This window comes from Poecilia reticulata, chromosome 17 (genome assembly GCF_904066995.2).
Source record: "Poecilia reticulata chromosome 17, P_reticulata-male-v2, whole genome shotgun sequence".
NCBI classification, from domain to species: domain Eukaryota; kingdom Metazoa; phylum Chordata; class Actinopteri; order Cyprinodontiformes; family Poeciliidae; genus Poecilia; species Poecilia reticulata.
The window spans coordinates 8,772,917-8,785,308 of record NC_088846.1 but is presented as its reverse complement, the minus strand read 5'-3'; the positions used below and the strand labels follow the sequence as shown (position 1 = coordinate 8,785,308).

Below are 12,392 nucleotides of genomic sequence, written 5' to 3'. Positions count from 1 at the left end.
CATAAATTATTGATGAAGATGGTTATAAATGTATATGATTAATATAAATTTTTGTTTTTTGTTAACACCTTTATGCAACCTAAAGAAAATATTGAAAAGCGACTTCTCCTCTCACCTCGATGATGCAGATTAAAGTCAAAGCTCATCGGGATGAAAATGATGGAAATGTAAAGTGAATCAAAACCAGCAGCAGAAATCTTATTTTGAAGGAATTGAAACCTGTAATATCTGGAGTTATGTCAAAGTGGCTGTGATTTTAGTGTTTACCACCGTCACTAGAAATGTTTACTTCCTTGTAGGGGAAATATTTATGCTGTCGAGCAACACAGAAGCCTGGTTTTGAGGTAGTTAACTTTATGATCTGATGCTGCAGGATCCAATCTTTACATAATGTAATCTTTGAAATGAACACGGCTGAAAAGCAGACCAGGAGAGGCTTCTAACTGCATTTACATTCTGTTCACTATTTCCACTGTTATGTCTCATTCTCCTTGCTGTGTTTTGCTGCAGTGCCAGCCTGTCCTCTATCTTCCCTCGCTTTGCTTTGATGATCAAGAAATTGAGTGTAATTCATGTTTGTCTCAGGCTTTCCAAACCAAATCGCCCTTTTGTTCTGTTTGTGAACCTGACACGCAGAGAGGACAGACCCACCTCTCCTAGGACACCACATTTAAGGACAGTCGGTTGATTGATGTGAACACTTGAATGACGATGTTGTTGAATGTTGTTGATGTGTGTGTGCGTGCGTGTGTGTGTGTTGCGTCAGCTACGACAGGTCTCTCAGGCGAAGCGCTGGGACGATGTCGGGACGGGTAGGCGATCCGTCAGACATTCAAGACTTGTTGAATCGCTAGATTTCCCTGATGAGGACTTTGGAGTGAACCTCGGAATAGTAAGTGTTTGTTACGATATGATGGGAAGTCTAAATATGTTTATCGTCTTTCTGGCGTGATATCGATGAAGATTTTAACACAGAACCCACTACCATACAAAATTTCCCACTGTGTCCCGATACAACTTTTTAAAATCCCGATGTGATACCCATATCGCAGCTTTGAGTGTTGGCCGATACCGATATTGACCCGATACGATAGCACGAATCATAGACGTTTAATACGTATTTAATAGCGTGAAATGTTATAAAAGACTTGATCAAGTGATAATACTCAACAACAACAGATATGATAACTACTGACCCATTTATTATGAACCAGTGGGTCTACTTTCAGGATACAAATACTGCTGGATTGAAATGCTGGGACAGAATGCTTGTATCTGTGATTGTACACTGCAAAAACTAAACTTCTTACCAAGTAATTTTTTGTCTGTTTTTCAAGTCCAAATTTCTTAAAATAGTTATAATAAGACAAAACCAACTTTCAAGTACATTTTTCGCAGAAAAAATTTAATATTTTCCTTGTTTTAAGTCAAACAAGGCCTTAAACAATAATTCTTTAATATGGATTAAGAAAAGTACTAGTTCTACTGGCAGATTATTTCACTTATAACATGACATTTTTCCATGTGATGCTCTTTATTTGGCTGATATCAGACCAATTTCTGATATTGATCAAATGCATTTTTGTATGCAAAGCAAACACTTACTGCTTTATGTTTATATTCCTTAACATTTTTATTACAACTGAAAACTTAAGTTGGACTTTATAGTGTGTTGGGCATTTGTATTCAGCTGTCTTCCTAGAGTCTCCAGCTTTGACGCTGTTATCCCACAGCATGATGCTGTCACCACTATGTTTTAAGTGGATACTGTGTTATATTTCCACCACACCTCATGCTGTTCATGCAAGCCAGAAAGCTCAAGGATGATGCACATTTTTGCAATGCACTGTACTTATATCGTGTCTTCATCTTCCCTGGTAAAGGATACCATGGCGATCAAAAAGCGGAGCTCCAGAACCAGAAGGATCCGTCCGGTCTCCACCAGAATGAGTGAGTCTTCTGCCTCTGTTCCAGCTTGCTTTCGACGCAGCTTAGATCAAAGGAGAGTGAAGCAGAAGCAGAAGAATATTTGATTAATGTGCTGCAGGTCAAACGCGACAGGATAGAGAGATCTCTGTCCCAATTAATTCCTGTCTCTCAGGTTTAGGTGACGAGCCCAGTCCCTCTCCCACTCCCTCCGCTCCTTCCCACTCGACGTCTCTCACTCACTCGGCCTCTTGGGAGTGCCTTTCCACTCTCCCCACCAATGGCTCGCCTCTGCGTCACGTGACCCACGTCCGGCCACGCCCGCCGCGACGACACAGAGCTGCACACATTCCTCCTGAATCTGTGAGTAGACTCCTCTGATGTGACGTGCAAAAAAAAAAATCACTCCCCTCCCGTTAAAGTTTAGTATAATTTGTCATGTTACCACCACAGACTGAAGGTGTTTTTTTTTCTTTTGTTTGTATAGCCTTCTTATATACAAACAAAAAGTAGTGCATGATTAATAATCGGAGAGAAAATGGTTAATGGTTTCCAAAATTTAAGTTAAAAAAAATGTCAAAAGTGTGTAGAATTCCAATGAGGAGAGAGATCCGTTCTGTGAATCTCTGAGGTTTGAGAACATTAGCAAGCAAACAGCATCCAAAAGACAGAAAAACCTGTCAGACGGGTCAGGAATAAAGCTGTGAGGAAGGACTGGGTTATCGAAATACTCGAACATCTCACAGAGCTCGGTTTCGACCCGTCATCTCACATCAGCGGCCGAGGTGGGAGAATCGGTTGATACGCCAAATATTAGTCGTGAACTCCATAAATTTGGCATTTGTGGAACAGTGGTGAGAAGAAAGCAAAGGACGCCCGTCCAGTGTCTATATATTAGTATTCACCCCCCTTTGGATGCATTACTCTTTTAATTGCGAAACAATCAATTTACAAAAAGAAATCGTTCAGTGTCCAAGTGAAAACAGATTTCTACAAGATAATGATATCTAAATGAAAATATGAAACATCAACAGATGCTTACATAAATATTCGCCCCCTTTGTTTAATTAGGAGTGACTGACCTAATTAAACAGAGGTCCTTTCAACTGGAGCCAGTAGTGGAGATCAAATGAGACTGTCTATAAAGTCAGCTGGTTGTGGAAGGTGCATTCAGTGGTTAATCAGACACTCCAAGCAAATAAGTATAAGTCAGGGGATGAGTACAAATAAAAAACCTAAGAACATTGTCTGGATTTCAGAGGCTTGTAAAAGTAGATGGTACAATGAGTAAAAACAATCTGTTTCCATCTGCAACAGAACCACAACTTCAGCATGAGAGCAAACCCGAAACATCCAACTAAATGGTTTGAAGAGAAGAAGGTGGATGCTCAGAAGTGGCCTAGCCAAAGCCCAGTTCACAACTGATCTCCACTCAACTTGACAGAGCTTGAGCAGTTTTGCAAGGAAGAATGGAGTTAAATCGCAGCATCCAGATGTGCAAATCTATCCACACAGCCTCCGTGCTGCGGCTGCAGCCAAAGACGCATCTACTAAATAGTGACTTGAAGAGGGTGAATATTAACACAATTACTTATTTTATGGAAAGAATTTCACTTAATTGTCATTATCTTTTAGAAATTAGCTTTTTGTTTGTTAAAAAAGCCCAATTTTGTTGATTGATTTGCAAAAGCAACACAAAGGCTTTGACATCCAAAGGGGTGAATACTTTCTTATAGGCACTGTAACAATTTATCTCAACAGTTTCCTATAAGCCACATACAGGAGACAGCAAACATGTTGCTGTGGTTAAATTAGACCAAAATGTAACTTTTTAGTCTACATTCAAAACACTGTTTTGATGTGACATTGCCACAGTAAAACACGGTGGTGGCAGCGTCATGCTGATCAAAGCATGTTTATGCTTTTTGGGGATATTTTGGTAGAAAAAAAGATGTTGACGTTTTCTAGAGGTTTGACGGACAGTTCCCTTTGTTTGTTTTTGAACTCACATCGACAGCGATTCAACCATAATCCCAACACGTGCAACTTTGAGGGATTATTTATTTATTAATTTTTTTCCTTCTTTCCTTTTCTATGTGTGAACTTTTGGTATTCATTTTGTGTTTGTTGCCAGAGGCACCTTCCAAAAATAAGTTCCTTTCAAAGTAGGAAGCTGCCACATGTGTCTCTGTGACTCAAATGTTAATAGCGAACCGCCGTCTCCCCGGGAGACCGCGGGGCATCAACAAACTGAGCAGTTTGTTTGTTTAGTCTCTTTCAAAGCTCATTTCTAAAACGGTGCAAATTTATTTGGGGCGGCGTGTTAAAGGAGGTGTTTTACAGACGGACTTCTGCTGGCGTTGGATTCAGATCCACCAGCCTTTTGAAACGATCGCACCTTTTTGTTATCCTTTCCGCTTCTTGTGGACTTGGCAGACTGATCATTTGTTGTTTTCCTTCTTCTTATTTGTGCGTGCGTGCGTGTGTGGGTGTGTGCGTGTGTGTGTGTGTGTTTATGTGTGCGCAGCATTCCTCTGAGAACGGAGGAGTCAGTATGCTGGAGGATGGACTTCCAGATTTCTACAGCAAGAGAGTTCTGCCTGACAGGTGGGGTCACACATCGGATTTAGTTTTTTTTTTACCTGTTGCTCTATGACCTCTGACCTGCTAAAGAAGCCATTCAAGGGTTTCTCTTGAATGACTTCTCAGTTAGGTTACCTAGGCACTAAACAAACTGAGAAATGTCATTTTCGAAGCAGCTAGGATCAGTAGCTGACTCATTAAGTTATTTTTCTTTTAAATTAGCTACTGTCCTACTAGCTGCTTCATGGTTTCTAATAGACTAAGTTAATAAAGTTATAAGTATTTTTGCAGACTCACTGTAAAAAAAAAGACTTTTTCTCACTGTTTTGCATTGAGTCACACTTCACTTTTTTAAAAAACTCAATTCATTTCAGTTTATTTATGTCACCCAGTTAATTCAATTCAATTCAATGCAATCACACATTCACTCCGACTGATCCTAGTTATCCAAACAGTTCAGTACACTCAATTAATTATTCGCCAAACAGGCTGGAACTGCCTCTGTATGCGCTCCTTCATCAAATGGACACAAAATCAATCAATTTGCAATAGAAAGAAGAATCATTTACGGCTCTGTGTATGTGTAGCTTTTTAAAAACTTCTTGCATTTCTCCCTCCACATCTAGAGGAACACGGAGACTGGGGTTTTCAGTTTTTATCCCATAGATTGTAAACATTTAGATTTGAAATCAAAGCATATGAGATGCTTTTTTTCCAGGTTTTTACATCTAGACAAATAAAAAAAAAAAAGATGGCATCATGTGTAACTGTTCAAGGGCAAAAGTACTGCAATATGTCTCTGAGATGTATTGCTGAAATTACACTCTGTCAGGTCATGACGCTGAAGACGTCTTTCATAATAACAGGTGTAACTAACATTAAAAAGCAGACGGCTGCCTATGGATGAAAGTCAAGCAATTGTGAAGATGGAAAATCAATCAGACCTTTTTATACAAACACTGAAGAAAAAAAAAAAGCAGAAGAACTGTTTTGGAATATCTGTCAAGCTGTTCGAGCGAGGAGCAAATTTAGCAGCTGACAGCAGAGACATGAGAGCTTTTATTAAGAAATCCCTCTAAAACAACCGTTAGTGATACAATTGCCAACCTGCAGAGGGCAGGAGTGAGTCACAAGAACGTTCCATGGGCAAAATTATAGAAGGTTCACCAGAGGATGCAAAACATTATTAGCTAGAGGAATAGCTAATAGTAATAGCTAATAATAGTCAATAATTTGTCCAAAAAGCTAAGAGAAAAACCTCTAAAAAAATTAGAGAAAAAGAAAGAAAAATGCAACAAAACCTGCAGATATTTCATCTTGGTGCAAGATAATGACCCAACACACCCACTGCCAAAACAACAACACACTTACTCTCCACACTTAGACCAACAGAGAGTTTTCATTTTTGCTCCCGAAGAGGAGAATTAATGAACAGAAAAAAGCATCGTGTGAAAGAGGTTGTGCTGAAAGAGTCACAGAACAAGAAATGCTCTTTTTTGGGGGGGATGTCGGCAGGTCAGAGATTTGAAGCAGTTTTTGGAAGTAAAGAATTTATTATAGAACAAAAACAATTAATGATGATTAATTGATGATTGAAATAATCTTCAACTGATTTAGTAATCGATTAATCGTTAACTTGAATATCAAGACTCTATGAAAGGACATTTGCTGAAAGAGCAAAATACTGCAGATGCAATCTTTGCTACAAATGATCACAGAGTGCTATATCTCTGTTTGTGTGCAGTGGTTAAATGAAAGATCTGCAGAGTGACAATTTTTTAAAATCTGATTAATCAATTAATCATTGGAATAATTGTAATCTCTTATACACTTTCATCCATTTGTCTGTTCCGATATGTTGGCCCAACTTTCTCTTCTGAGCTTTAGGTAACAGATCTACGTGTAAATTCATGGAAATGCAGACTAAAATGTTGATGTCTCTTATTGTAAAAACCCAAATCATTATGAATGCAACTATTATTTTCTATTTAACATTATTATTTTCTGTTCTGAAACTCCACAGCGGGAAATATGCCACTAATTTTTACGCAGTAAAAATGTGACCTTGCCTCCATTTGTGGCAAAGTGATGCCATACCAGAGCCGCGGCAGCTAGCTCCAGATATGAAACTGAAAGGTCGAGTTGTGGCACGCTGGATCAAAGAGCCGCGCGGCCGCGGTTCAAACCATTAAGTCTGTGAATCCAGCCTTGGCCGCAAAACTCGTTGTTGATTCGCTGCAAGCATGAATTTCCAGCCAATCGATCAAACTAGTGATGACTACATCTACGTGAAGGTCATTGCTTTAGGGGAGAATCAACAGATTGCTATTCGGTTTTACAGCCTGGCTTTGCAGAGAATCTCATAAGGAGGGTCTTCTATGATTTAAAAGAAAAGATTATTACTTCTCAAGTCAAAATGATAAAGGTGAGAGTTTTCAGATTTCTTTAGCTGGACACTCATGTTGCATGAGGAGAACGAGCTAAATCATTAGCTGTGTGTGTGTGTGTGTAGCAGATTATTTATTAGTCTTAAGATAGAAATCCAAACTTTTGTGTTGATTTTTCTCAGTAAAAGAAAAAAAATAAACACTGAGATTGTATTTTCTTTACTTTTTTACAAACCACAGCTGTTGGTGACCCTGCTGCTTACACGTCACTCTTAAAACTGATGCTTAGATTTTTTCTAATATTGTCAAAGGTTAAAATGTACAGAGAGTCATCTTTAAAGTATGGATGGTCTTTTCTCTTCACCTCACCTCACAGTTTTTGTTTTGCTTTGTTTCTATAGTTTGTGGACTGATTGCCATGGAAGAAGTCGATTTTGGACTTGGTGAAAAAGTTTGGTTTTGATCATAGGTTTTGGATTATTATTCATCTATTATACACTATCCATCCTATTTCAGTTTTTTTAAAGCAGAATTTGCTAGAATTTTGCTTAAAATCTCCTGGGATAGAAAAAGACCAAATGCGCCGTTTATCTTTGTTCTTAAAACGGGGCATAATGTTCTTTTCCACAGTTTCACATCTTCTGTTTTACATCAGACCTTACACAAAGTTCCATCAGCAGAACAAAATCAATGTTGGTATCGCCACCATATTCCTAAATGATCCTGGTCCTTTAACAATCTGCTCAACTGTTGGTGAATAAATCACAAAACTATACATTTATTTATTTTCATGAAATGACTGAGAAGGAAATTAGTGTCATAGTGCGTCCCCATGTCTTCCCCAGTTCTCATCCTCTGCACTCGCCTTCCTGCGTGTTTTAGATGTTTTTCTGCTCCATCACAGACGATTTAAATGATTAAATTAGTCCCTCAGCAGGTCATCGGGATCGCTGGCGGCTGTTTAATGGCCCGTCACTTTAAATCAGATACACTGGAGCAACGGCGGATCTGAAACACGCCAGACTGAGAACTTCCAGAAAAATGGCGGTCGCCTTAATCGCGGCTTGTAGACGGGAAGCTGCTCGCTCTGGCTCGTCCCGCTCCGGCAACAAATGTCTACGATTTGCAAAGATTGGGTCTTTATTTATTTATTTTTAGCAAAATAACCAACCGTCTTCAATATCTGTCACGTCTAGTCTGTTTGATTTGATGTGAGTATTTACACATGGAGGCGTTCAGATTGGAGGCGCAGTCGGCTTCATTCGTCCCTCACACTTATTACAGCGAAAACTTTTTTCTTGATCCAGTAATGATACATTTGTGTGCAACATAATCCCTTTATAAACCTTTCATTCAAAATCTGTGAAACACATCATAGTGTCAAAAACTTCTATGTTGATATTACATAATCAGTTCATCCTCTCAACAGCCCTGATATCCTTTCATAAAAGATGTTTTGTTTTTCAGGGAGTTTTTGTTATCCTTTGTTTTGCTTGTATAGTAGATAAAAAATAACTACTGATTGGAGTTTCACAATCAGCAGAAATCTCGGAAAATGGGAAACACTACGTACCTTTCCATGTTTTGCTACGCTACAACAAAAAAACTTGAAATGTATTTTTTTAGAGCAAAGTGGTGAAGAAAATTAACCGTGGTTTGTAAGCAACTGAAAAACAGCTCAAACTATCCGATTAGATGGAGAATTTCTATTAAAAAAGACATTTTTTAAAGTTTTGCTGCAGGTTTTCAGTTAGATTTAGGCATAAACTTTAACTAGGTCATTTAATTTTGCCTCAGGGTGATGAACCTCCTCCATATAGTCTCAAATCCTTTGCAACTTTGTTTTTTTTTAACAGATTTTCTTTATGTTTACATTTTTTACATATTTAATCTTTACATCAAAACAGATTCCCTCTTCCTGCTGAAAGTAACTTTCCAACAGCATTACCCTGCCACCGCCATGTTTTACTATGGAGGCTGTTTGCGACTTTGGTTTTGCTTGCACTTAAAATTTTTAGAAAATACATAAAAATGTATGGCTGCATTGTCTGAATACTTTTTTTTTCTTACAGGTTTTATCATTGCAACTCCACAAAAAAAAAATCCATCTAACTTTCCTCCTCCAATCTTCTCCAGCATTCACACTTCTTCTGTCTTTTTTGTGTTTATATCCCTCTTCCTTCAGTCAGCTGTCATCCCTCCATCAGGCCCAATCACTCAGGAGAAAGAAGAGGCGCAGCGTTCTGTCCATTTTCTCCGGGTTCCGCAAGAATCGCAACTCCACCTTCTCCAACCAGGAGTCTGAGTGAGTGAGCCGCGTCGGAGCAGGCGACCGGAGGGACGTTTAAGTTGTGATGGCTGCTATAGGAAGCCAGCCGTATGCAATCGCAACGCTTACTATTCATAAATATTTCAGCGGAGGGAAATGTTTTCCTTGTCTTCAGCTGTTTTTCGCTTTGAATTTACGGCTCTCTGTACATTCAGGCAGGTCTTATTTACTCCTCGACTTTTTAAAACTGCGGCGCGTTGCCAAATGGAGAAAATACAAGCAGGCAAACTATGTTTTTTTTTTTTGTTTTGTTTTTTCCCAACTTATCGTTACCCTCTCTGAGAAGAGAGCCGAGGGCAGCACTCAGTGGGAGCTCGCTTATTAAACTATGTCACTGATCAAAGAAGGAAAAGGTGACACTTGACGAAGGCTCCGGTTTGTTTTTCTGCTCACAGGTCTGCTTAGAACACCGGTCACGCCGTTAGCTCTGCCGGTAAACAACACTTCTATTGAGCAGTGAAAACACATTACATAAACTTTCGAGCTAATCAGAGAGAGAATTAAAGAGGTCGCTCACTTGAAGGCCAGCCCATTAATTTGTCTCTTGGAAAACAGGTGATGTTGTTTAATGTCGAATAATAAATTGGTAGATGGGATTTTTATTGCTGCTTTCGCTCAAGTCTTCTCTTCGTTTTCACCATGGCTTTTTAAAAAAAAATTTTATCTTTCTTGCAACAACTTTTGTGAAAGTTTTTACAGCATGAAGGTCGTCGTACTTTTTGTGATGGTGGGTAAAGCTGGGATAAACAAAGATGAGGGTTCAAACGTGACGAAGATCAACCAACCAAACAAATAAAGCTGGATTTGGATGAATATCAAGCTTGAGGAATGACTTAGCCTCAACTCTGTTGTAAATCCATTGTAAGCTTAAAAGCGTCATATATGTTGGACAACAGAGAAAATTCACAATAAGTTCAAAGTTGTTTTGCCAAATATTGATTCAAAAATAATTGATTTTTTTTGTCATTATTATATGACCGGTTGACCCTGAAATAATAAAAACGTTTGTGAATCACTAAAAGCTCAAAACATTAACCTTCCCTCTAATTATGATGGTTTTTAACCTTCTGACTTAAACAGCATTTATTCTATAAACTGTTTTTAAAAAATAAATAAACAAAATTTACTAACTGCAAATGTTTAATGCAATTTGAAAACAAGTCAGGCGGGGCTGAAACAATTAAACTGAATAATCTTGATTAATTGATTCATGAAATAATCGTCAACTAATTTAGTGATTGATTCATCGCTACAGTTATTATTAATTTAATCAAAAAATAGTCGGCAGATCAGCCACACACTGTATTTATGCAGAGTCGAGAAGAAAGGGCTGCACTTTTCACATGCTGATGCTAGAAGTTTACTTGTAGCTGCAGATTCACACTTTGCCACAAATGATCATGTGTACAAAACAGTATTAAATGTTACTGCATTTTAGGCAATAAAATGTTTATTTTCTTATTTAAAAAAGTAATCTGAATTATTATTTGCATTTCTAGTATTGTGTAAAATGAACTTAAGTGGAAATTGTTTTATCCGATTAATTGATTAATCGTCAGAATGATCTACATAAAAATCGATCACTAAGCTAATGGTTAGCTGCATCTGACCAACATATTTGTACCTCAGCTGTCCGGTCACCAAGGCCTTGTGTGTTTCCAGGTGCGCCTCAGAGAACGTCTACTCCATGATTCAGCACCCTAAAGACCCAGGGAGGCCAGACAGCGCCGTTCCAGGAGCGAACGGGACCTTGTCCTCACCTCGGCCAGCTCAGGGCGTACCTGCTCACGGACTGAGGGCCGCCAGCCCCCCATGCTCCATCCAAAGACAGGTATAGTGTAACGGAGCGTCCCTGGGAGCCAGCAGCTGTTGACACGCTGTCTGATTAGTTTGGAGACCGAGCCGAGCATCCTTGAAAGGGGATCTGTGTACTCAGTTTAAAAACAAAATTATTCTGCAGCCGAACAGTGCAACAGCAGATAGCAGCATTAAAAAGAATGATATGACCTTTGTTATTATTATCTTAGTTCTTTCAATAGTTACACTCAGACGTGACTAGATAATTTTTTCTACACTTTATGCCCCTTCTACAGGGGCACAAGCTGGAGAAGGGTGGCACACTAAAATTGCAATTTCATCTAATTGTTACCCAAAAAGCAGTTGGGCACAATATCGCAACACCAACACCGTGAGTCAAACAATGACTGAGGCAGCCTACTATATAAAGTACTCTGTGATCACTTCTTTATTATTACACACACACACACACACACACACATTTGTAGAATACAGAACAAATTGTTGTTGCGTATCGATTCAATACGGGATGCTACATTTGACAGCCAATTACGGGACGGTTCCGTATTTTATGGGACGGGTGGCAACCCTACTAACGCTATTCAACTTATCAACTTAAAGTCAAAGAAACTGAACCATTACAGACGACAAAAAATGGCAAATAACTGTTTAATAACTCCATATTCTCATTAGTAAAGAGTTTTTTTGTATGGTAGTCTGAGACTGCTTTTCTGTATACAACTCTGTTTTTAGCGCTGCTATGCTAACTCTATTCAACTTATCAACTTAAAGTCAAACTTAATGAATCCTTATGAACTACAAATAGCAAATAACTGTTTCATTATTCCCTTTTATTCTTTATGAAGAGTGTTTTTTGTGTGTAGTAGTCTGAGTCTGCTTTTTCATCTACCATATGCATAGGGGTGAAAGTAGTTTTAAATTCTTGGGGGTACTATGACATAAAAGTATATATATATATAATTTATTTCAATGTCATTTGTAAATGTTAGATCCTCATTTCCGACAGTGGAGCTATAAAGGTTGAAAAAGATTATTTTGGAGAAAATCTAATCAAAATCAATATTTCCACTAAATAAGAGGGGAAAAAATGGTTTGATAGAGGAAAAGCCTCTCAGACTCTGAGTTCAAAGCGAGATGCCAGAGAGCAATAAAACTTTTATTTTTTTAATATTAGACAATTAATTTAATTTTACATAATTATGCCGGTAGAAGCCATTTGTTTGTTAAATACTTAGTTAAACATATAACCCGAACAGGTGATCAACTCAAAACCACTCACACCTTTTTATTCTCCGTCTCTGTCATTTAAGCACACCCGTTGCCGTGGCAACTGCCTGCTCTCCGCAAGC

General features: G+C 38.5%; 1 protein-coding gene across 3 annotated transcripts in view; it reads left to right on the top strand.

Moving 5' to 3' along the window:
- carmil3 (capping protein regulator and myosin 1 linker 3) overlaps window positions 1-12,392 on the top strand; it is a 108,584-nt gene that overhangs the window by 86,691 nt on the left and 9,501 nt on the right. For all 3 annotated transcript variants that reach the window (XM_008432998.3, XM_017310137.2, XM_017310136.2), the window contains exons 29-34: window positions 767-892; window positions 1,884-1,950; window positions 2,102-2,289; window positions 4,454-4,533; window positions 9,082-9,201; window positions 10,888-11,056. In XM_008432998.3, coding sequence (XP_008431220.2) covers window positions 767-892; window positions 1,884-1,950; window positions 2,102-2,289; window positions 4,454-4,533; window positions 9,082-9,201; window positions 10,888-11,056 — 750 coding nt within the window. The remainder of the gene's footprint in view (window positions 1-766; window positions 893-1,883; window positions 1,951-2,101; window positions 2,290-4,453; window positions 4,534-9,081; window positions 9,202-10,887; window positions 11,057-12,392) is intronic.